General features: G+C 46.4%; 1 protein-coding gene across 3 annotated transcripts in view; it reads right to left on the reverse strand.

Annotated features, from left to right (window-relative positions):
• Positions 1–24079, reverse strand: part of LOC146822827 (Y+L amino acid transporter 2-like) — a 436531-nt gene that overhangs the window by 122776 nt on the left and 289676 nt on the right. For all 3 annotated transcript variants that reach the window (XM_085607020.1, XM_085607018.1, XM_085607019.1), the window contains one exon: positions 563–707. In XM_085607020.1, the coding sequence (XP_085463146.1) occupies positions 563–707 (145 nt within the window). The remainder of the gene's footprint in view (positions 1–562; positions 708–24079) is intronic.

Below are 24079 nucleotides of genomic sequence, written 5' to 3' on the forward strand. Positions count from 1 at the left end.
AATTTTGTGAGTTGAACTTCTAATGGCTGATAATAATCGCATAGATTTTATCATGTGTGATAATTATTACTCAGAACTCTTGGGCACTCTTCATGAGGCCCCAACTCTTTCTGTGGCTTTTATCTGGTCTGCTTCCAGTAATAATAGCTGTGCACCAGCACTTAATTGTCTACACCGGCGCTTGTGAGAGTCTGCCACAAGATGGCGCTGTGTGACCAATTTAGAGATGACTAACACACCAGGTTATTATTTATTCAATATACATTAAAAATGACTATTTCCTGCCGTCCAAGTTGTTCTTTGGGGACCTGGAATAGTCTGAATTGTCACACTTGTGTGTGTTTTTTTCTATCATTGCCAGCATGCCAGGGGCAATCAATGTGTGATGCAAGTTGCCGTGGCCTGCCGACAAGAACCCTGGCACGTTTTTCTTTTCTTGTCTTCTTTTTTTTTTATTTTTTTACAAATTATGCGCTTGTGTGGCGTATATATTTAATCAGATCTTATGCAGTTTTTGTGGCAGGACAATTGTTAACATTATAAAGTACATAGAACATGTTACCTTTCAGGATTTTTCATTTCCTCAGAAACGTAGTTCAAAACATCCCAGCCAGCGAACGAATACAAAGCCGAGTACAGAGCCATAGACACTGCCCCTGCATTCAGCTGCGAGCCCTCAAAAGGTTTCTCAAAGTTCTGGATGTTACCTGCAAAAACCATAAAGAAAATAATTTGACTTGGCAACATTCAATACTACATGACATGCTAGGGAAAGGCTCCGTTACTCAAGATTGTGTTTATCTCTCAGAAACACCGCACTAAACAATAGAGTATTTTATAGAAACACATTTTAAACCCTTCAGTATTATCTGCAAGATGAGGGCTGATTTCTGTGACATCGAAAGGAACCCATTTAGGGAATGTCCAAGCAGAATACAATTATGGTGAATCTAGTCATAGGTAGTTGCTCCTGTAGATGTGAAATTGATATACATTTATTTTATTTATTTGCAAAGTTTTATATAGCGCTGGCTAGACCCGGAGGTATCAGAGCGTTTTACATGATGATCAGCAAGTTACAGATTACATGATTACTTCAGTTACAGATTCCAAGTATAGACATAGGAGATAAAAAGAGGGAGGGAAACATAACGGGGAAGCGAGAAAAACAATGTCAGATTTCCGGCCGGGTAGCAGACAGCCGAGGGGGTGAACAAGGGCCAAACTCCTCTATAGCTGCATAGGGCAGCTCCACTGGGCGTCGGCGAAGGTGGTTCGGACTCCGCGGTGAGCATAGACAGTAAAAAACATGAGATTACACGATAAAATACGTTTTTTTCGCGTTACGTAGTAAAGACAAAACGTTTTATGTGGAATGGAAGGTAGAGGGGGAAAGGTAAGTAGGGGAAAAGGAATGTAGATAGCGTCAGGCACATCAGAGGGGGGATGGGACTTCAGGGGAAACAAGCAGTCAAAGTGAAAGATAGACAAGACCGTGAAGCACCGTTAAAACAATGACCGATGTCCGGCTGGGTAGGTGATGGCCGAGGGGGTGAACCATAGTCAGACTCATGTATAGCTGCAAAGGAGAGCTCCACCGGGCATCAGTCAGGGTTGCTCGGACTCCGTGTTGAGAACGGACAGTAGAAAAACATGAGATTACATGATAACATAAGTTATTTTCGTGTTACATAGCAAAGACAGAACATCTTATGTGGAATGGAAGGTAGAGGGGGAAAGGTAAACAGGGGAAAAGGAATGCAGATAGCGTCAGACAGACCAGAGGGGGGAAGGGACTTCAGGGGAAACAAGCAGTCAAAGTGAAAGATAGACAAGACTGTGAAGCACCGTTAAAAAACAATGTCCGATGTCCGGCTGGGTAGGTGATGGCCGAGGGGGTGAACCATAGCCAGTCTCCTCTTATAGCTGCATAGGACAGCTCCACTGGTCAACCGCCAATGGTACTCTGGTTCAGCGGTAAGTACAAACAGATTTGGTTTTCGCCCATGGGGCATCATCATAGTTCAATCGAAGGCATTGTTCCCGGTGAAATTGGGAAAAACCCTCTGATTCGTCCTCCCGCTAGTCCCATCAGTGGAGAGGTGAAAGAGACAGATTATCAGTCCTCAGGGGGCTTGCTCCCAGAAGCAGTGTCCCAATGCTGAGCGCTATCAGTGTTTGATGACCTATGGGGAAGGCCACAGTCGCCTCCTTCTTTACACCCCTCATGCTGCACTGCGGAGCTAGATGCTGCAGAGGCACTTTAATGCGGCATCCCCTTCAATTAAGAGATCCTCGGTTTAGAGTTCAGTTACAGCAGCAAGGCATACAATGATGATTAGCTAAAGGAATGGACAGTGAATTCACTGGAGTACTTGACCAGCTGAAATCAGACCGTCAGATGCTCATTAAAAGGCTCCCGAGGTTAGAGAATAACTTAATAGGAGCTGGGCGCCATTTTGTGAATCTGCAAAGGCGCTGGCACTCTGCGGGCACAAAAGAGGAACGAAGCGATGCAAGATGTGCTCCCCATAGCATGGAATGTGGGCGACACAGTGGGTTGAGAATGAAATGCTCCTTACACTCCACAGTCAGTTAAAACACTGGGGGACAGTGCGCAAATGTCTCTATTACGAGTGTGTCAATTACGGCTGCCATCTTAGGGTCAGGCCACATCTGAAAGAAGCTCGAAGTGATGATAAAATAAGTTTGAATTGTTGTAAAGTGGTGGTACCTTAACTGGAGACGGAGGCAGCTTAAATCCCCGTGAAGCAGCCGTTCAGGTGGGTGATCAGGCATGTAATTGATCCACGTCACAGCAGCTACGGGTGCCACTCGATGTACGCCATTTTGGGTTACCGCATTTTCCCGGTCGACGAAGTTAGTGGTAGTGATTATGTTGAAATTAGCATGTTTAGATGTCCGCAGGTGGCATTATATGGTGCTGCGCTTCACCAGGAACCGAAGTATGGTGTTCGTTCTGCGATTAGCCTCGGTGGACTCTGGAATCCGTTCTGTCTCTCGTTCAGCTAGCACAGAGACGTGCACGGCACTCCAGACTTTCCACCTGCCGTATTCACTCCGGGCGCATCTCAGGAGTCACGGAACCTAGCTCCTGGTGTGGTGGAAGGCATCAACTCGGGTGGCCGCAGGGCGGAAGGGACCTTCGGGCCTGCGGCAACTCCCAGATCTCGGTCGCAGGGAAGGGTGAGGTGGGGTATACAGACGTATACTCTTTACTTTGCCTTGCCGACAACCTCAACCCCTGGAGTTCTGATGCTCGGTCAGCCAAATCTGCTACTGCAGTATGGATCTTCTCTCCTGCCCCACAAGGCAAGGCAGCTCAGCTCCACCCGCGATGTGAGAAGGAGCCATGCAGCAGGGGCAATGTGCATCAATACACCAGCAGTATATTTAATGGTGTCCAATTAAAGAAAAGAAGGAATCTTAACTACCTGAACACTTGAGGAAGTGCCTTAAGAAATGTAGGAGTGTAACCTTGCTCTGAGTACACATCTCCTGTACCAAATCCTGACAGAAGAATTGTAGAACAGCGTCAACCATTGAAATACCACTGTTATAGGTGCAGGCCATCTCCAGGCTTGTGGCACTGTGTAGTAGTTGGGTCAATAAAACAGCAGCTATTTGATATCTATAAGATCTGCAGAATTATTCAGGATTTTAAAATGGAATTTGTTATCCAATTCCACAGCAGCTCCTTCCTAAAATTTTTTGGACGATCTGCGAAGCAGGGGACAAGAAAAAAGGGGGTCCTTAAGCTAAATTTACCCCAGCATTTCCATTAGGATTTTTGAAACGTGCAACAGGCAATACCGCTGAAATGAATTATACCAAATTGGGCAGTGAGTGAGCTAGTTCAGAAAGCATGCTTTTGTGATTTGGTGTAAATTCATTCAGTAGCTTTTAAGAAATAAATATTAAAAAATATGTTTGCATATCTGGATGGTTGGGTTCCCGAGAGTTTTGCAAGAGTCCTGCAGTAATGCAAATACAAAAATAGAGCCATGGGATTGGTCGAGAGGACTTTTTCTTCCGTCAGCCATCTCCTTCTTGTGGGAGTGCATTGTTTCCTCAAGTCCCTTGGGAGCTCGCACTACGATTGGCTGACTGATGGAGAAACAGAAATTAAATGGATGCCATTACTGAATATGCAGAAAAAATCCTGGTGTTATGAAAATAATCAGAAAAAGCTTTATAAGGGGGCAGGTTAAAGGCATCCTGATCCTCAAGTAACTATAGCTCGTGCCCTAAAGTAACTATAACTCACCCCCTCCCCCCAAATTAGAACAATCAAGCCTTCAACTATTTCCGGTATTAATTCTCAGTGGAATAGAGACAGAGATAGAGGAAGAGGGAATTCCATAGTTTTGGAGCCAAGTATCTAAATGCATGTTCTCCTTGTCTCAGTGGCGGTGCGTCCATTGGGGCGCTGGGGCGTTGCCACACAAGCCGCCCACGCCCACAGCTCCCTCGGCGTCTGTGAACTTAAGTAAACTGACTCAGTTTTTTTAAGTTCAGAGACGCCGAGGGAGAACTGACAATCATGTCAGTCAGCATGACGTCGGACCGCCAACCCCCTTCAGAGTCTGAAGGGGGTGGGCGGTCCGGCGTCATGTTGACTGACATGCATGATGCATTGTCAGACCAGGGGCAGGCAGCACCACAAGTGCGCATGACTGGTGAAGGTCGGTGAATTTTTCCGCCGTGCCCAATCATGCGTGGTCAGGTAAGTTTTCTTTCTTTTCTTTTGTTTATTTTAATTCCCCCACCCCCACCCCCACGCTACCCCCCGCGAGTATTGCGATACAAGCCGTGACTGCTTGTGAAAGAGCCCGCTCCGCTCAGAGTATGTATTTCTTTAGTCAGAGATGTCCGGCATTAGTGAGACTCATGTGGTGCGAGGAGGGTCTTGGGGGTGTGGAGGCTGAATAGTGGTGACAGCCCCGCAGTTCTAAGCGAGAGTGTCCCTGCTGATGGAGCTGCACTTGGTGTTGGTGAAACAAGTCCATGATGCCCTCACCCACCAGGCCTCTTCCTGCCCCCCACCCCTACCCCCAGCAGGTGATAGCCATGACCCTTCTTGAATCGACCCCAGGACAGGGTCTGCCCCGGGCTTTACTGTCCTGGCAGCCTCTTTCGTCTGATGAGTTGTTGTCGTTTGGGACTTGAACCTTCGGTCCGAGGAGCCCCCTGCCCGTGTTAGCCAGAGGTCACTGCAGGTCCGAGGAGCCCCCTGTTAGCCAAGAGGTCACTGCAGCTCCGAAGACACTCGTGTTAGGTGGGCACAGCCTCTTTCTGCTTGCATCGTTGGCACCCATATATGTCCTGGAACCTGGCCATTATTGTTATGTGCATTTCATACCAATCACCAGGAGGAGGGTGTGCAGGTAGGGTGCTTCTCAAAGAAGAAGAGGGCCTCACACGCTGTGAGAAGTTGGCCTGTTATATGCTGTCCACTAGTTATAGTGGGCACCCTGTATCAGTCCAAACAACCCCTTATGTTGAATAGGTCAAAGACAACCTTTATTGAAAGCTATCCTAGTGGTAGCTATGGAGAGCAGCCTTCAGGCTAAGTCTTGAAGGAATTTAAAGCAGCTTGTTTCACCAGTCTATAATCTCTTGAATGATCAAATGAAAGGACAACCACACCAGGTGTATATTTAAAATATATGAATTTAAGATAAAACACACTTCTCTAGTCTCTTTATGAGACTTGAGTTCGAAGTACTTAATTTACAAGTTAGCAATCAACAGTAATAGCACAAATACACGTTTGGGCCCTAGGGGCATACCAAACCATATACCAATAAAGTGGTATAAGAACCACGACTGAACTAGACACAAGGCCTAGAGCCTGTAGAATCGCTGGGAACCCAAGGAACCACCCAAGGTAGTGACACAGGGGACCCACGGGGGCCGTGTGCAGTGTGTAAACACAACCGCAGGTTCCCGTTATCTCCTATGGGCAATGTCGCGGTTGGAAATTTAAAGATTAGGGACACTTAGAAATGAGTCAAGACCAAACCCTTTTGGACTTAGGAAGTTCTAGGGCTAGCACCCACGGGAGCACCGGAGTACTCGTGTTACCTCACCCAGGGAAGCCGGGTGCATAGGTGTCTTTTGGTGTCGGGTCGCGTCGTCGATTTCAATGGAAGCTGGCGAAGAAGTGCTGCTTCCGTGAAGAGGAGAAGTGTCCGAAGTGATCCAAGCCTGTATCTAGGATGGAAGGAACCTGAAAGCAGAGGGGACAGAGTCTGGGTCACTTACCAGTGACCAAGGGCAGGATGGACCAATGCCCACAGATGTCGGGTGCTTCAGATGAGTTGACGGGTGTCTTGACTCTTCAGCCACGAGGTCCAGGAGGCATCAATGACAACAAGGAGCTGGATTCGAACTGTCCCATGAAGTCTGTCGAGTGCTGTGGTGTCGACGACCAGATTGGACCCAACAAGCCTTGGCAACTGTGGTACTTTGAAATTTGGGACCGCGTAGGAGGCAGGGCCCTACCCCTATCTATCTCGGTATTAGCGAACCGCGAATGGTCAATGGGGTATGTACAAGTGCTTTATATAGCATTTCATTGATAAGTGCACTATGTATACGTTATTATACATTGACTACGTGGGTTCCATCTTAGAGCGGTGGCCATCTTATGGTTGCCCTCACATAGGCTACATATCATGAAGCAAATACGGGCCTTTAGAGCACATGTGCCTTCCTTTGACTTCTCTGTGACCTGGGCAGCTTGGCTTCGCTGCCCCAGGTCAGTCCGGTCTCACGAGCTCCCCGTCCTGCGGCCACCTGTGATTAGCATCAGGGCTTGACACACCATAAAGCCTTTTCATCCCACACGAGCCTCCAGCTAATCTCTTTCACACCTGACTCTTCCTGCTTTATGGCTTGTTTTCCAAACAGGAGATATTCGTGTTTATTGGGGCCTGTTGATATCTGATGTGGGATCTGAGCCTTGCTGGGTAAATAATTATGGGCTGGCTTAACTGGAATGTGGGATGGTCATCATGACTCTGCCTTTTCCTTTGTAATGTATACATGTGAATGACCATATCGTAAAACAAGGAATGTGTGCCTGAAGCATGATATTTTGTATTTAAGGAGAAGCCCGTTTCTGTAAGTTTAAGCAGTCTCCTGAGAACATACACGCTGTTGTACTTCTAGAATACCTGTAATTGTTCTGCAGCCAATAAACTGATCTTTGACTTCACCCAGAAGACTCTGTGTATCTGTAGGTCTGAAACAGGAAGAACCCGAAGTCTTAGGGTGTGTTCCCCTGCACCGCTGGGCTTAAAATTCCCAGTACTTCAGTTGGCGCCCAACTCGGGGATCGATAAATGTTACCCTGTTTTGTCACCCCTTGTGCAAGATGAGACAGAAGAGAAAGAGAAAGATTCCCTAATGTCCCATTTGTTAAGTTCGCCACCCCCGTATGTGCAAAATGCCACCGCACCTCCACAGCTTGTAAATGTGCAGCCTCCAGCAAATAAGCCGCAAGCCTTCCCACAGCCGCCAGCTCCTCTTGCTGGCTCCTATCCCTGCAGTGCAGCCCTCTCAAGGGCTGCCAGTTTTGTTACCTGTTGCCCCTGCGCTTCCTGTGACTTTGCCTAGCACATCAGCTGCCTCCCCTGGCACTCCTTCTTACACTACCCAGGTACCTGTATCTGAATCCGCTTTTCTTCCCTCTGTCTATCCCCCCGTTTTCGCCTCAACTTCTCCTTCAGCACGACTAGCTAATGTAGTTACTAGTTTAATGTCGCCTCTCTTTGGGTCATCTAGTGCGACTCCTGGTTTACAGCGTAAGCAATTGCGTAGTCAGCTGCCTGGTCCTGACGAGAAAGAGGTGTTAGATCATCTGGCGCGTAGGTGGATTGGTTTCCCTTCACTCTATAATGTGGAATCAGTTGTTAACGTTTTTCACCAATGGGATGCCCCAAAACAGAGGTATGTCTTTGATAAAATGTGTGAATTCCTCTGTGAGGAATTGGAGGATAATGGTGCAAACCCAAACCCACAGGAATTGTGTCGAGTGTGATTTGATTTTGAAAAAGGTACAATTGTGGGTCCCAATGTAGATAAAGCAGTTGCGACTTTACTGTCCTTCAGAAATGGCGATTGTCAGCAATCCTTGTTCGAACAGGAATTCTCTGTGGGGAAGAAGGTAAAAGCACGCCAATATCCAATGCGTGAGGTTCCCCCAGTTTGGAGACCTGGTGATTTGGCTGCTAACCCACCTGTTCAGCCATATTTTCAGCGTGTTTGGGTACATGTTCCATGGAAGCGTTCTGAGGTGTTAGCACTTAAGCAGACATTGCCTGACCCCCGTAAAAACCCTACAGGATATTATAAGGAGTTATCACAAACTGCAGAATCGTGTGTAATGAATCTGGCTGACATAGATATGCTGTTTGGGAATGTGGTTCCACAGCCTTTATGGGGATCCATTCGTAATGTAGATCATGCTGCAGAATTGTACCGCGAGCCTTAGGCCACGCCCACTCGTGCAGGCCACGCCCCCTCCACCAGGATTGCTTTTAAGCGCTGACTTCTAGCGCCACCCCCAGATTCACTTTGCTCTCCTGAGGCACAGCCGGGAGTAGCGCGCTTCGCTGCATTTAATTTTAAAAGTTGTATTTTGTGTGCTCCATACCTGTGTGCTGGAACTCCCCCCTGGCATTTCTCTTCCTGCTGGCTCATACACCCCCGCACAGCGCTGCTTTCGCTGCCTCGGGTGAGGTGTTTGAACCACTCTTGCCGCCATTCTACCGCGAGCCTTAGGCCACGCCCACTCGCGCAGGCCACGTCCCCTCCACCAGGATTGCTTTTAAGCGCTGACTTCTAGCGCCACCCCCAGATTCACTTTGCTCTCCTGAGGCACAGCCGGGAGTAGCGCGCTTCGCTGCATTTAATTTTAAAAGTTGTATTTTGTGTGCTCCATACCTGTGTGCTGGAACTCCCCCCTGGCATTTCTCTTCCTGCTGGCTCATACACCCCCGCACAGCGCTGCTTTCGCTGCCTCGGGTGAGGTGTTTGAACCACTGTGGAAATATGGATTTTCCTGGTCAGTTATGTCCCCTATCTTGGACCCCAACGGTTCTATGTGCATGTCACAAGTACATGTATGTTCCCTCCAGTTCCAGTTATGAAGACGCAAATACATGTGCGTCCACCGTCAACATGTCCTCTGTCAGATCCGCCATGAATGGGCTGGATATTCGATTCCTAAGTATGAAAGGCCACCGACTTTTTATGGCTAAGTTACTCCATTTTTGCAGTTCAGGCAGAGTAGGCCCGATTCTGTCCTCAAAGCCTTTCCCTGCTCTCTGCCTCTGACAGCTTCAGCTTGAGCTCGCATCTGTATCCATGAACTTTGTCCTACTCTCTGCGCGGCTCACGAAGCCTGACATCAGCCTATTCTCTGCCAAGAACTGTATTTCACCTTCGAATTATCTGCTTCCCCCTCAGCCGATGCATTCCTGCCTAGTAGCTTAAGTAAACATTCTTCCAGTTACCAAGCAAAAGGCCCGGCTTCTCTGTCCTCATGCAAGTAATTCATAGCCCTGTTACCATGGAATATTCCTACCCCCTCGCATTTAGTGTAGACACTTAGACGCTTGTACACGCACACACAGTCAGTATAGAATAGATTCTGTCCGAGAGCCCTTCCCTTGTGGATAACATAGTTCTTTAAACATAGGATATTAGATATGATTTGGGATTAGGTTGACATAACCCCAGACTTTTGTCTCCACATGTAGAGCTAAATGTCAAGTCCCTTTCACCCTCTAGTTGCACGTCAATCACACGTCATGCTGCTGCGCGCGCATATCTGCCAAGTATTTCTGCTGACATTGCGAAATCATCTCCAGGTATCCACCCACACATGACAATTTACCCATTATCATCAAGTGGACGCCCACATGGACGCCCACCTTCACGCCTACTTACACGCCCACATGCTCTTATCTCATTCTCTCTTGCTCTCTTGCTTACGTACAATTGAGAAATGTATATATACTGTACTCTGTGAATAATGTTTTGAGAATATTGAGAATACTTTTCAGCCCCGTCCAGATCCTTTTTGGTGATGGAGATATTCTCCCTTTGACTCGAGTTATTGGAATAAAGCCCTTTATGTATCTGATACCACAGACTCAGCCTCTTGCTTTATGCATGATCTTATTGATATCTGAAAAATTATGACAGCGTGATATTTTATTTACCACAGAATGGCGCCCGAACAGTTTAATCTCTTTCCCCACACGCCGGAGATGAAGGTCCTGTTTTGCCCCCTTCCATAGCCGTGATGGACTTCAAGCGTGCACGTCGCGGGTTTTCCCGCCAACTCCCTCAGGCCACCGAAGGGGACAGACTGTGACCAGGCATCCATACGAGGCGGTGAGGAACGCAGATTGTCTACCCAGAGCCCACCTGCGAGAGAGCTGCGTCCGAGGTATACAGAGGCCAACCAGGTTTTCAAAGTCCCGATGTCCAGAGGGTCCGATGTCCGCAGTCGTCGAGTCCAGTCCATTCTCTGAGGCCTTCCGTTTCAAGGAGCTACTCGGTGAGTACCATCGCCGGGGAGGCGTGTTGACGCGCACATAGGTTGTGCCGGTCAAGACGGATTTGGGTACACAAATCCGGTCTGCACTGTTTAGCAGTGTATATGTACTGTTTAGCAGTATATCAAGTATTCCGAAGTATTCAGTTATTGTCAAGAATTCAGCGTGGTGATTAGTTAGGCAGACTGTCATCATTGTCGGTCGTTGTTAAAATGTTTAATGTTTAATGTTTAAAGTGTTCAAATATTGTGGTATGAATGATTGTTCATTGTTCACTGTTCATTATTGTGTTTTTTTCGTATTAAGTGAGTTCAAGAGTAAGTATCAGATCAGTTGTCAATATGCCGCTCTTCTCGAAGTTAAGACAGATTTACTACCAGAAAAGGGGTGCTTGAAGAAGCAGTTCCTATTCCTCCTAGGGACACTCCAGGACATTTTATTTATCACAAGCATGGCTTAGACGCCATATTATTCCTTGATCTATGGGTGGACTACACCAAAGAGTTACCAGAAAGTCAGAGATGGCCCGTAGCTGGGACCTGGGATGCCGAATGTATCATGAAAGTCGAAGAAGAGTTGTGGAAGAGAAAAGCTAGACAGTCACAGAAAGACGCTGTTGAATTATGGCGTAAAGAATAGCATAGACGCACAGAGTAAGCGCTCAGAAAAGAAGAGAAAAGTAGGGAGGATTCAGACAAAGCCCGAGAAAACGTGTTAGTTGAGGAAGGTATACGAGTAAAAGCAGGACAAGTAGATGGACAACGAAACACTCTTATGAAAGAGAAAATGTAGACCAGCTTGGAAGGATGCCATTGAGTTTTTGGCGCACGGAGTGACATAGAAGGACAGAGTAAGTGTTTCACGAAGCAGAGAGGAGTGGACTGGAGTCTGGAAAAGCCAAGGATGAGATGTTACAGGAGGAATTTGAGCTGGTAAAATGAGCGCAGGCTGACAGAAAAAGAAATACTGACGTTGCTGGTATTTATCCCGTCCTTTCAGAGGACCCAGCAAGAGTGGCCCCAGTAAAAAGACCAGTTATAATACATATATTAATTACATAGTAGCCCAAAGGTTCTTGAGCCCCCCACCAAATGAACAGCGCATAGCTGGTGTTTACATGGTCCAACATTTGACTACATTGTCAATAGGAAATTGAGAGGGGTGCAGCTAGAGAAGGAGCAACTCCTGTGATTTGATGACACCCCTAATGTACAAAGTGTTAACGAAAAATAATTAGTGACAAGTTTAGCTTGGAAAAAGAATTGTGGGTATTTCGAATTTGCAAATTTTTCATGAATACAGGTTTGTGTTCTTGATGGTCCAGTGAGCCAATGTGCTGGGTCAAGTCGGTAAGATTATGACCCCCTGAGTGCAAATTGTATGTAAAAATAATTTTTCAATTGAGCGAATTATTGCAGTTTTTATGGAATTGAGTAGTCTTTTTGTCTTTGACAGCTTCAGAGTGAGGAGAAGGTGGGGGCCGTGTAGAGCAGAATGTGATACAGAAATCGGAGACAGATTCTGACCTTGTAGCCAGTGTAGGTGGGGGCCGATGAGAGGAGCAGAACAGGGCACTGCTTAAAAGGCTTCTCTGACATCGCATCTGTGTAATGCCTGCAGCTGGAGAGCCTTGGGGCCAGGAGTAGGAAAAACAAACAAAGGATGGCTGGCAGCCCAGGCTCAGGCCGCGCAGAGGGGCTATTTTTAACTTCTCTGATAAGACAGGGCAGCTGAGAAATGTAAGTCGAGAAAGATTCCCTTGTTCTATTCTGTGCAAAACAAGTGCCCCGAGGAAATGTCTATGGAGAAGATTTGTTTTATTTTTTAGCAATTGTTATATTGCTTCTGGTCAGAAAGTAAAATGTTGCTCTTGCTTGGAATTTTAAGGGCTATGTGCCTATATAAAAACGATTTTCAAATTCAGACATTTTTGAATTGTGGCCACAAGCTGCCACCAGTTGCATTGGATAAATGATCCAGTGGTTACGGGTCTGTGAGGAAAGATGTGAGATGCATCTTCGACTAGGACATGAGGGTACATTGTGTACAAAGAAGCATAGCACATTTTTATAAAAAAAAAAAAAAAAAAAAAAAAAAAGAGACAGGTTCGTGTGTTCGTCATTTTTTGATTATTGTTGCTGATCCTGTGTGTCAGACTTGACGCGGTCATCATTGGGATGACCCACTGCCAGATGGGGTTGTATAGGGCAGGTAAATAAGTTATTGATTATAAGCCTGACAAATTAAGCAGGCCAGAATGTTCGCATCTGAGCTGTAGGTACTGTAATTGCGCATCGCTGCTCATTTATATATGTTAGTGTAATTATCTATGCTTTCTGTGCCCGGTATACTGATGGCTTGGCACAATTACTAAATTTCACAGACATGATATTACCATTATCATGCTGTCAAAATAGCAGACAACACGTTATCAGTGTATGTCTAATTGGTGTTGGAGATGAATGAAACAAAAGAAAAAGGCTATGCAAGACTAAAATATTTTTCACATAACTGCCTTTCTCTTATAGACAGGCAGCCTCGGTCATATGTTTCCAGATTGGACATTAAGGAACAATTATGATCTGTGCACTCGCATTTTAACTCGTGAAAGGCCTGTTTTAAATAAGGACTGCCACCACAGAGTGACAAATAAGGCTCGGTATTTAGGGTAATGAGAAAATATCTGACAGGATTTCCTTTTTAAAGTTTGCTTTAGTAAGCTCATTCTTGTGAGTGGTGGCCCCAAAAGTTGACTTGTTTTTAAATTAGGCTGTTTATTGTATAGGTGGAAATTATTGCACATTGACTGATTTCTTTAGCAGATAAATTATTAATTATCAACATTAACAACTGTTCTTAAACTTGGTTTTCCGAATATTTAGGTAATTTAGCATTCCTATTAGGGCCTCCTAGCATTAATATTGACTTCAGGTTGGTGTAGGTTCATGTAATAGGGACATTTGCATATGAGATGTCATTTGGCCAGCTTATGAGCTAACACAATGAGGTTTGTACATTAATTTGAAGGATTTCTCGCCGTTTCACATACGCTGTGTATCTCCTATAATTTTGCTTACGCCCAGTAGCTACACACAGGGATTAATAGTGTTGACAAGACACAGGGTTTGATAGTGTTTGACAGCAGTGAAATCTGTTTCAGATTTCCTCCTGTCAAAAAGGGGGGGAAGGAGGAGAATATTGGCTTTCTGCTGGCCCCTGAGGAGGTTCGCTTCCCGCTAGCCCCTTAAGAAATTAAGCCCCTTAGAAATTAGCCCCCTTAGAAATTAAGCCAAGGAAATAGGTATGGTGTTTTCCCCTTTTTCTCATGTTTTATTGTGATCTTTCAGGGGAATTAGTCCAAGCCCCTAATACAGCTTCTACTAAAGTCCTCCCTTGGACACAAGAACACACTGTGGCATTTGAAGAATTAAAGAGAGCTTTATGTCAAGCACCAGTTTTAGCAAACCCTGATTACAACAAATCGTTTATGTTTTTGTGACAGAGCGGGATGGAACAGCACTATCTGTCCTAACACAAGATCATGCAGGAAAACACGAGCCCTGTGCTTATCTTTCTAGTACATTAGACCCAGTAGCACAGGCTTTGCCTGCGTGCCTAAATCAGTTGCAGTAACGGCCTTAGCCATAAGACAAAGTGACTCGATAGTGCTGGGCCACCCTCTGACAGTACAAGTACCACACGCAGTAGAGGTTCTCTTGAACCGGACACAAACACAACACCTGACTGTAGCTAGACTGACGGATTATGAGCTGACGTTATTTCAACCACACATAGAGATCAGACGATGCAACATACTGAATCCTGCTACCCTTTTGCCCTCCAGTACAGAAAGCGTTTCACCACACAACTGTGTTGAAGTAATACATACCGTGACTAAACCAAGACAAGACTTGACAGATGTTGCACTCCCAGACCCCGAGCTAACACTATATGTTGACGGCTCATGCATGAGGACAGGGGCGGGAGAATTAGTGGCAGCATATGCAGTGACTGCTGATACTGTAATAATAGAGACTAAAAGAATAGACATATTGTCAGCACAAGCAGCAGAGCTCATCGCCCTGACACAAGCGTGCATAAGAGCTAAGCACCTGAGAGTAAACATTTACACCGATTTTCTGGCGAGAAAGAGGTTTCTTGACCTCTCATGGGGCCAAGATACAGCATGGCCCCCTTATTCAAGCCCTACTGGAAGCAATACATTTACCAACAGCCATAGCTATCCTAAAATGTAAAGCACATACTAGAGCCACAGATACCATTTCCCAAGGCAATGATCTGGCAGACCGAACTGCTAAACAGACAGCTCAGACCCCACTAGACATGACAAAGTTACAGGTTCAATAAGTGTCCAAAGCCATGACAGTTAGGGATCCTTCCAAGGATGTACAAGACATACAGACACATGCTACTGTAGACGAATTAAAGAAATGATCGGAACAAGGAGGGGTACTGACTGATCAAGGTTGGATGACAAAGGGCAAATCCACATGGTTTCTTCCTGATACCATGATACAAGTGATTATAAATACCGCACATAGTCCTGCACACTTAGGAGAGAAAGCAATGATAGATAGCTTACAGAATATATGGTTCAACAAGCACCTGCGTGCAGCAGCGAAACAAAAGGTCAGAACATGTATGATCTGTTGCCAATTCAATGCAGGTAAAGGCATTCCGATGGAACAAGGTGGATTCCATCCACCTGACCACCCTTTTGAAGTGCTCCAAATGGATTATATCCAAATAAACAGATGTAGAGGTTACAAATATGTCCTGGTACTAATGAAGCAGGTGTCCCTTCTGTTAGGGTATACCTGGAAATTCCATTGTGTGCGACATCCTGAAGCAGCAGGCCTTGTAGAAAGACATAATCAGACATTAAAATTTGCGCAGACAAAGGTATAGATTGGATGGTAGCCCTGCCGGTTGCCCTCTTTTACATGCGAATAGTAGCTCATTCTAGAACAGGCTTATCTCCCTATGAAGTGGTCTTTGGTAGACCACCAAAATATGTGGGCACTACAATGCCTAAAAGATTACTTATGTTGACAGTAACATGCTGACAGATTACCTGGCTTCCTTGATGTCTGCACTACTCTCTTGTTGTTCGCAGGTTGCTGCCGCCTTCCCTGACAACACCCAGGTCAAAGAATACTCCATCGCTCCTGGATGACAGGCGCCGAAGTCAGTGCTCTGGACCACGGGGACGGCCGTTAAAGTCAAAGTGCACCTTCACCACTCTTTTACAAAGGAAAAAAAACTTTGAACTTGGATTTTGAACAACATTTTCTAGAGGAGAATGCCCAGAAGTTTCCACAAAGCTAAACCTTGATTCAAAAAGTCAGAACCCGTTTGATCAATTAAGTCCACTAGGTGGTGAAGCGGTTGAACATGTATTCTGGCTCGCATAAGATCTTGGACAATAACATAAAGCAAAAATAAGAGAGTTAGATAAGAAGCAAATAGATGTATAGTGACTGTAATTTTTCAATATCTTAAGAGCATCACGATAATATGTATCAGCTTAATACTACATGCTATTTTTCCTCCTATTGCCTCACTTTTACACTCCTCCACTAATGATACCATAAAGCACACATTTAGTGATCTGCCATCCTATGAGCTATCATATCGACTTGCCTTACGCAACAATACCTTTATTCAGATGCTGCACCATTCACATCAGACTAGCAATGCTACAGACTGCTGGGTCTGTGGCCGACTCCCCCCCTATCAGAACTATAAGGGAGTTTTGCCCCTTTATTCTCTATCCGTTCACACACAATGGCTCCTGTGGAGCATGGTTTAGTTTGATTAATTCCCTAGATTCGAATTCCGCAGTTTATCAAGACAACTGGGTATGGGGAAACCTGAATTTAGTTTTTGCTTAAAGTCTGCTACCCTAACAAGGAGGGACTTCCCAAAAGAACAGGAACTGATCTAAGAAATGAAGTATATGGATTAGGTAATTTTACACTTAACCTCATGATCCTGAACGTTGAATCTGAAGCTACACCAATCTTGCCCGCCATGTCCGTATTCCCAGTAAAAGAGGAATTATGTATAAGAAAGAATGGCTCCATACACATGGGCCATAGTAAATGCACCACTGTAATAAAATTCAGTGATCAAGGCAAGTCTACATTTAGAGCTTCTCGTCATTCCTACTTTATATGTGGCCAGACCGCATATATACGCTTACCTCTAGATTGGGATGGTACCTGTTACATAGCATTCCTCCTACCACCTGTTTTCCTAGCTCCTCCTGATTCTCATAGAAATACTCATTTAGTACACAATAGACAGCAGAGAGATCTCCCAATTGTCAATTACACTGAAACAGCATGGGAAAAATACACAGATTTCAATAAAGGTTTCTTTCCCTATATAGGTACAGTTACCAATAGTAAGCTGATACGTAGATTAACCAGAACCCTTGAAGCAGTAGTGAACGAAACTATTTCCGCCTTAGGCAATTTAACAGAAGAGCAGTCTGCTATGCGGATTGTTGTGCTTCAAAATAGTCTTGTCCTTGACGTTATCCTGGCCGATAGGGGCGGAGCTTGTAGGGTCATCGGATCAAGCTATTGCATTTTTCATACCAGAAAATTCGCCATCTGTATATAAAGCCATAACTCGCCTTCATAAGATTGTAAGCCAGATACACCAGAATCCAGGCACCTGGACTTGGTCCGGTTGGTTTTGGAGTGTATTATCTACCTTTGGATGGAGGGTCCTATCCTTCCTAGGTATTGGCCTTCTCATACTATTCAGTTGCTGTCTATGTCTACAATGTGGACCAGCGATCTGTGGTCTGTGTGCCACATCGTGTATTCCACCACCAAGATTTCATTCAAGATCACGGAAGAAGAAAGAAGAACAAATGATGCTATATGAACAGATCAATGGATTGATGACGATTGATATCTCTTGAAGGGCAAGTAGGGGACAAGGAGGGAATGTGGAAATATGGATTTTCCTGGTCAGTTATGTCCCCTATCTTGGACCCCAACGGTTCTATGTGCATGTCACAAGTACATGTATGTTCCCTCCAGTTCCAGTTATGAAGACGCAAATACATGTGCGTCCACCGTCAACATGTCCTCTGTCAGATCCGCCATGAATGGGCTGGATATTCGATTCCTAAGTATGAAAGGCCACCGACTTTTTATGGCTAAGTTACTCCATTTTTGCAGTTCAGGCAGAGTAGGCCCGATTCTGTCCTCAAAGCCTTTCCCTGCTCTCTGCCTCTGACAGCTTCAGCTTGAGCTCGCATCTGTATCCATGAACTTTGTCCTACTCTCTGCGCGGCTCACGAAGCCTGACATCAGCCTATTCTCTGCCAAGAACTGTATTTCACCTTCGAATTATCTGCTTCCCCCTCAGCCGATGCATTCCTGCCTAGTAGCTTAAGTAAACATTCTTCCAGTTACCAAGCAAAAGGCCCGGCTTCTCTGTCCTCATGCAAGTAATTCATAGCCCTGTTACCATGGAATATTCCTACCCCCTCGCATTTAGTGTAGACACTTAGACGCTTGTACACGCACACACAGTCAGTATAGAATAGATTCTGTCCGAGAGCCCTTCCCTTGTGGATAACATAGTTCTTTAAACATAGGATATTAGATATGATTTGGGATTAGGTTGACATAACCCCAGACTTTTGTCTCCACATGTAGAGCTAAATGTCAAGTCCCTTTCACCCTCTAGTTGCACGTCAATCACACGTCATGCTGCTGCGCGCGCATATCTGCCAAGTATTTCTGCTGACATTGCGAAATCATCTCCAGGTATCCACCCACACATGACAATTTACCCATTATCATCAAGTGGACGCCCACATGGACGCCCACCTTCACGCCTACTTACACGCCCACATGCTCTTATCTCATTCTCTCTTGCTCTCTTGCTTACGTACAATTGAGAAATGTATATATACTGTACTCTGTGAATAATGTTTTGAGAATATTGAGAATACTTTTCAGCCCCGTCCAGATCCTTTTTGGTGATGGAGATATTCTCCCTTTGACTCGAGTTATTGGAATAAAGCCCTTTATGTATCTGATACCACAGACTCAGCCTCTTGCTTTATGCATGATCTTATTGATATCTGAAAAATTATGACAGCGTGATATTTTATTTACCACACCACTCTTGCCGACATTCTACCGCAAGCCTTAGGCCACGCCCACTCGTGCAGGCCACGCCCCCTCCACCAGGATTGCTTTTAAGCGCTGACTTCTAGCGCCACCCCCAGATTCACTTTGCTCTCCTGAGGCACAGCCGGGAGTAGCGCGCTTCGCTGCATTTAATTTTAAAAGTTGTATTTTGTGTGCTCCATACCTGTGTGCTGGAACTCCCCCCTGGCATTTCTCTTCCTGCTGGCTCATACACCCCCGCACAGCGCTGCTTTCGCTGCCTCGGGTGAGGTGTTTGAACCACTCTTGCCGCCATTCTACCGCAAGCCTTAGGCCACGCCCACTCGCGCAGGCCACGCCCCCTCCCAAACCCTTCCCTTCACTGGTATATAAATGTGTCACTCCCGGCAGCGCAGCGGACGAGCGCAGCGGGCGCGACGAATGCGCGCCGAAGGCGCGCATAAGGCAAGCCCGTCTGCGCCCGTCCGCGGCCGGCAGGGGCCCGGGGCCCGTCACTCCGCCCCAATTACCTCCTATGCCCCTAGGGACTTGATTGCACTACACTCACATTTCCCGCTAGACCTCTCCTGCCATTCAAAACTCCTTCAACTGGGGATTCTTAACGCTCGTCGCGTTCTCCATGAGCTCAGGGCCCTTCCATCCTCCAACACTCAGCCTGCCCAGTTACCTGCTAACATGGAGCTAGCAGTTGTATATCTCAACACCCGGTCTCTTATCAGCCACCAACACGATATATACCACCTTTTGGACTCAGACCTCCCCGACATCCTGTTTCTAACCGAGACCTGGTTGAAAGAGGACTCCTCTCCTGACATTCTGGCAGCTATTCCTCCTGGCTATTACATTCTTCAAGCCAACCGTCCAGCTGGTAAATCCGGAGGTGGCGTAGCCGCTATTATTAAATTTCCTCTCAGATTCTCTTCCCTCTCTCTACTCACTATCCCCCAGGCCGACTGCCTGGTTATCAGACTCGAATCCTCGGTGTCCCCGCTCTCCTGCGTTCTGGTATACCGTCCTCCTCAACCCATGCCCAATTTCCTCCCCCTTTTTGGTGACCTTCTATCCCAGCTCACACTCAACAACTCCAAACTCCTGGTTTTAGGAGACTTCAATTACTGGCCGTCTGATCCACTTGAAAGCCCCCACTCTCTGGCTTTCACTGACTTACTAAGTAGCCTCAATGGCTGTCAGCACGTCCACATGGCGACCCACTCTAAAGGCCACACCCTAGATCAGGTCTGGACCTACAACCTCGACATTACAGCACTCACAATCCTCCCTTGCCCCTGGTCGGACCATAACTTAATTTCTTTCCTTCTTTTGGTCCCCCCACCGCCCTCCCGTAGCCGTGGCGCTAGCCTCCTGGCTCGCAACTAGAATAAAGCCAACCTTGACCTTTTCCTTTCCTCCCTAACATCCTCCGTCCCACCCGGCTTAGGCCCTCCAGATTCCCAGGAAGCTGCTCTCGTCGATTGGTTGGAATCTGCCAGTAATATAGTCGCCCCTCTCAAGTCTATCCGAACCAAGCGTCCTCACGACGCTCACCGCTGGTTCTCCGATAGCCTCAAATCTCTTAAACTAGGACTTCGCCAAGCTGAGCGCCGCTGGCGTCGAAACTACGACCCCTTAGATAAAGCCCATTTCCTCAAACTTTCTGGAGAATACAAACACGCAATCTCATCCGCAAAATCTATCTACTTTTCCACAAAAATTCTCAACTCTGTGAATAAATCCAAAGACATTTTTGCGATTGTGGAGGAACTCTCACACCCGGACAGAGTGACCATCAAACCCCTCCCTTGTCAGGCACTCTGTGACTCCCTTAACCAATTTTTCATTGACAAAATCAGTAAAATCAAAAACAGTATTTCCTCCTGCCCTCCAGCAATGTCTCCCTCAGAGGCTGCTCCCTTTTTTAACTCTCACTCCTTGTCACAGCTGCCTCCTATATCTGACGAAGTCTTCTTCCCCCTGCTTCATAAAGTCTCATCCGGTTCCCCCACTGATTGCTGTCCCCCAGCAATTCTCCGGACTGCTTTTTTGTCCTGCCCTGGCCCCCCACTGGCCCTCTTGAATAACTCCCTGCTGCTCGGCGTGGTTCCCAGCCAATTCAAGAACGCCGAAGTTATCCCCATATTAAAAAAACCCAATGCCGACCCCACGGTATTGGGCAACTTCCGCCCTATCTCTCTCCTGCCTTACCTAAGCAAGGTACTCGAGACGCACGTGACCACCGTCCTCAGTTCCTTCATCGAGGACTCCAACTTCTTAGACTCTCAGCAAGCTGGGTTTAGACCTGCCCACTCGACAGAGTCTGTCATCCTCTCTGTTATGGAGGAACTCCGTAGAGGCGCCGACTCCAACACCAGTCAAGCCCTGGTGCTTTTAGACCTGTCAGCAGCCTTCGACACGGTCGATCATTCCATCTTAGTCGACCGTGTCAAAGAGGCAGGCATTAGCGGGACGGCCCTTAATTGGGTTTGCTCCTTCCTTGCAGACCGCCATCAATCGGTCCGTCTCTCTCAGTTCACGGCAAACCAGACGAGAGTCACCTGCGGTGTCCCACAGGGTTCTTCCCTGTCACCCCTTCTCTTCAACCTCTACCTCACCCCCCTGATCCGCTCCCTCCGCGGTAGGAATGTCACAGCATTTAATTATGCAGATGACATTCAGCTCGTCTTCAATCTCGACTCCTCGGACGAAGCGGCTCTAGATTTCCAGTCCACCCTCTGCCACATCAGTAATTGGATGGGCACACACCATCTCAAACTTAACCCCGACAAGACGAAGCTCGTTCTTGTCGGAGGCCCTTCCAATCCCTGGAATTCCACCTTCTGGCCCTCCTCCCTCGGCCCTCCCCCCCACCCTGCTGACAAAGTGAAAAGCCTTGGGGTTTACATCTCCCACGACCTCTCAATGCAGCATCAGGTCAGTGCCACCGTGTCCTCCTGCTTCTTCCAGCTCCGGAAGATTCGTAAAATAGCCCACTTTCTGACCACTGAAGCCCTCACCTTGGTACTACTGGCATTAGTCATCTCCCGAATCGACTACGCCAACGCCCTATACGTTGGCATCCCCCAATATCAAATCAACAGACTACAACTTATTCAGAACCAAGCAGCTCGCCTTATCTATCACCAACCGAAACACCATCACGTCCGTCCCCTCCTCAAGGCCCTCCATTGGCTTCCTATCTCGGAGCGCTGCAAGTTTAAACTCGGTTGCCTAACCCATAAATCTCTGGCAGGCACCGGCCCTTCCTTCATTTCCTCCCTTCTGCACCCCTATACCCCCTCTAGGAATCTCCGCTCTTCTCATCTTGCGCTCCTTCAGACTCCCCGCTTCAAGCGCAAAAAACACGGCGGTCTTAGGTTCTCCTTTCTGGCACCTTCTTTCTGGAACTCTCTACCGCTGGAATTGAGACTTTCCTCCTCTTATCTTCACTTCAGGTCCCTCCTAAAAACCCACCTCTTTCTCGGTATCTATTCATAAATCTCTTTCTCCTTGCCTTTGCTTCTGCCTCTCGTTGATTAAAGTGAATAGCGCCAAGAAACCGTCCGGTGAATGTCGCGCTTTACAAATAATTTTTACATTACATTACATTACAATTGGGTAACACATGGGCTAATATCATTGCTGCAGACGCTGGACAAGTTGGCGGCGCGAAGCCTGATCCTTTGGTAGCAGAACTCCCTGGTAGAATTATTACCTACATGAAAACTATAATGCCCGCGATGCGCGTAAATTGGGATAAACTATCCGCATGTAAGCAGAAGAAAGATGAGACAGTGTCCGATTTCTTTACCAGGTTTGAAGAAACGTTTATCGACCACAGTGGTCAAGACATGAGCACTGAAGGTGGCCAACGGTTATTTGTTGATAAATTTGTACAGAATCTACTTCCCGAGTTGTGTAAGAAATTAAAAGATTCCGAAAGTTCTTGGGCTGTTTCCTCTTCAGCGCAAATACTGGCTACTGCACAGTATTATGAAAATAGAGATAAAGACGAGAAAGATAGAACAGATAAGAAAACGAAAGAACTGAAAACGAAGGTCCTCTTGCAGCAGGCTTATCCGCCACGCAGAGGACAGAATAATTATAGGCAAACCCAAGGTGTCTATCAGCAACCCCAACAATTTCAGAATAATCAACAAATGAATGGGTATTATCAACCACGTATCCCTGTAGGTCCCAATCAATGTTCATATTGCAGAGAGTAAGGTCATTTTAAGTATAGTTGTCCTAAATTAATGCAGCGTACTAGTAATGCGTATGGCGCAAGAGGTAGAGGTGGTCAGCAAGCTCCTAGAGGTAGAGGGCGTGGAAATGTTCCCCAGAACGCGCGTCCTCTTCCGCCTCAAAATACCATGAATAGCTTTGATCAGCAAGCCAATGCTACTGGTAATACAGCTCAGTACTATAATAATGATTATTATGCAGAAGACGACAATGTGGAAGGTAATGATTACTAGGACAGCCGTAGACAGAGAGAGGGAGTTGTTTCAGTGCCAGTGGATCAGAGCGGACCATATGTTAAAGTGACTACAGCGGGTGTAACAGAGCCCTTTCTGCTGGACACTGGTGCTGCAAAGAGTTCAATCATGCATTCAAAACTCCCTGGCGTGCCTTTGTCTGGCGAAATGAATGTTTCAGTAGGTTTTTCTGGCGTCCCAGTTAGGAACCCGATTTCTAGTCCTATGTCACTTTCTGTTGGACCTTGCGAGTTAAAAGCACCCCTCATTCTAACGACAGGTTGTGGTGAAAATCTGTTAGGATTAGATTTGCTAAAAAGATTGCATGCGACTCTATATTGTTCGCCCGCAGGAGTACAACTTACATTAGGTAAGAAAGTGATTTCCCCGATGTATTTGTCTAAGAATGCAATGCCGCCTGAATTGTCATCCCTTCCGGATGTCCTTTGGGCTACTGGTCCCAATGATGTGGGTCTCCTGGAAATACCGCCATATGTGGTCACTTTAAAAGCCAATGTCAGATTGCCACGCATTCCCCAGTATAAGATCTCCAATGAAGGTCAGAAAGCGTTGTTAGCAATTGTCAGCGATTTGGTTAAAAAGGGTGTAATTGAAGATACAAGAGGCAACGTTTGCAATAGTCCTGTTTTACCTGTCTTAAAACGAACGGACCCTTCACAGCCACCTGTTTACAGATTTGTAATTGATCTTAGAGAGGTTAATAAGATTGTTGTGCCACAGTTTCCAGTTGTCCCTGATATAACTGCCTTGTTAACTATGATTCCAGCCTCCGCTGCATGGTTCTCAGTGATCGATCTAAAGAATGCTT

Source organism: Triturus cristatus, chromosome 5_2 (assembly GCF_964204655.1).
Source record: "Triturus cristatus chromosome 5_2, aTriCri1.1, whole genome shotgun sequence".
In the NCBI taxonomy this organism is placed as follows: Eukaryota; Metazoa; Chordata; class Amphibia; order Caudata; family Salamandridae; genus Triturus; species Triturus cristatus.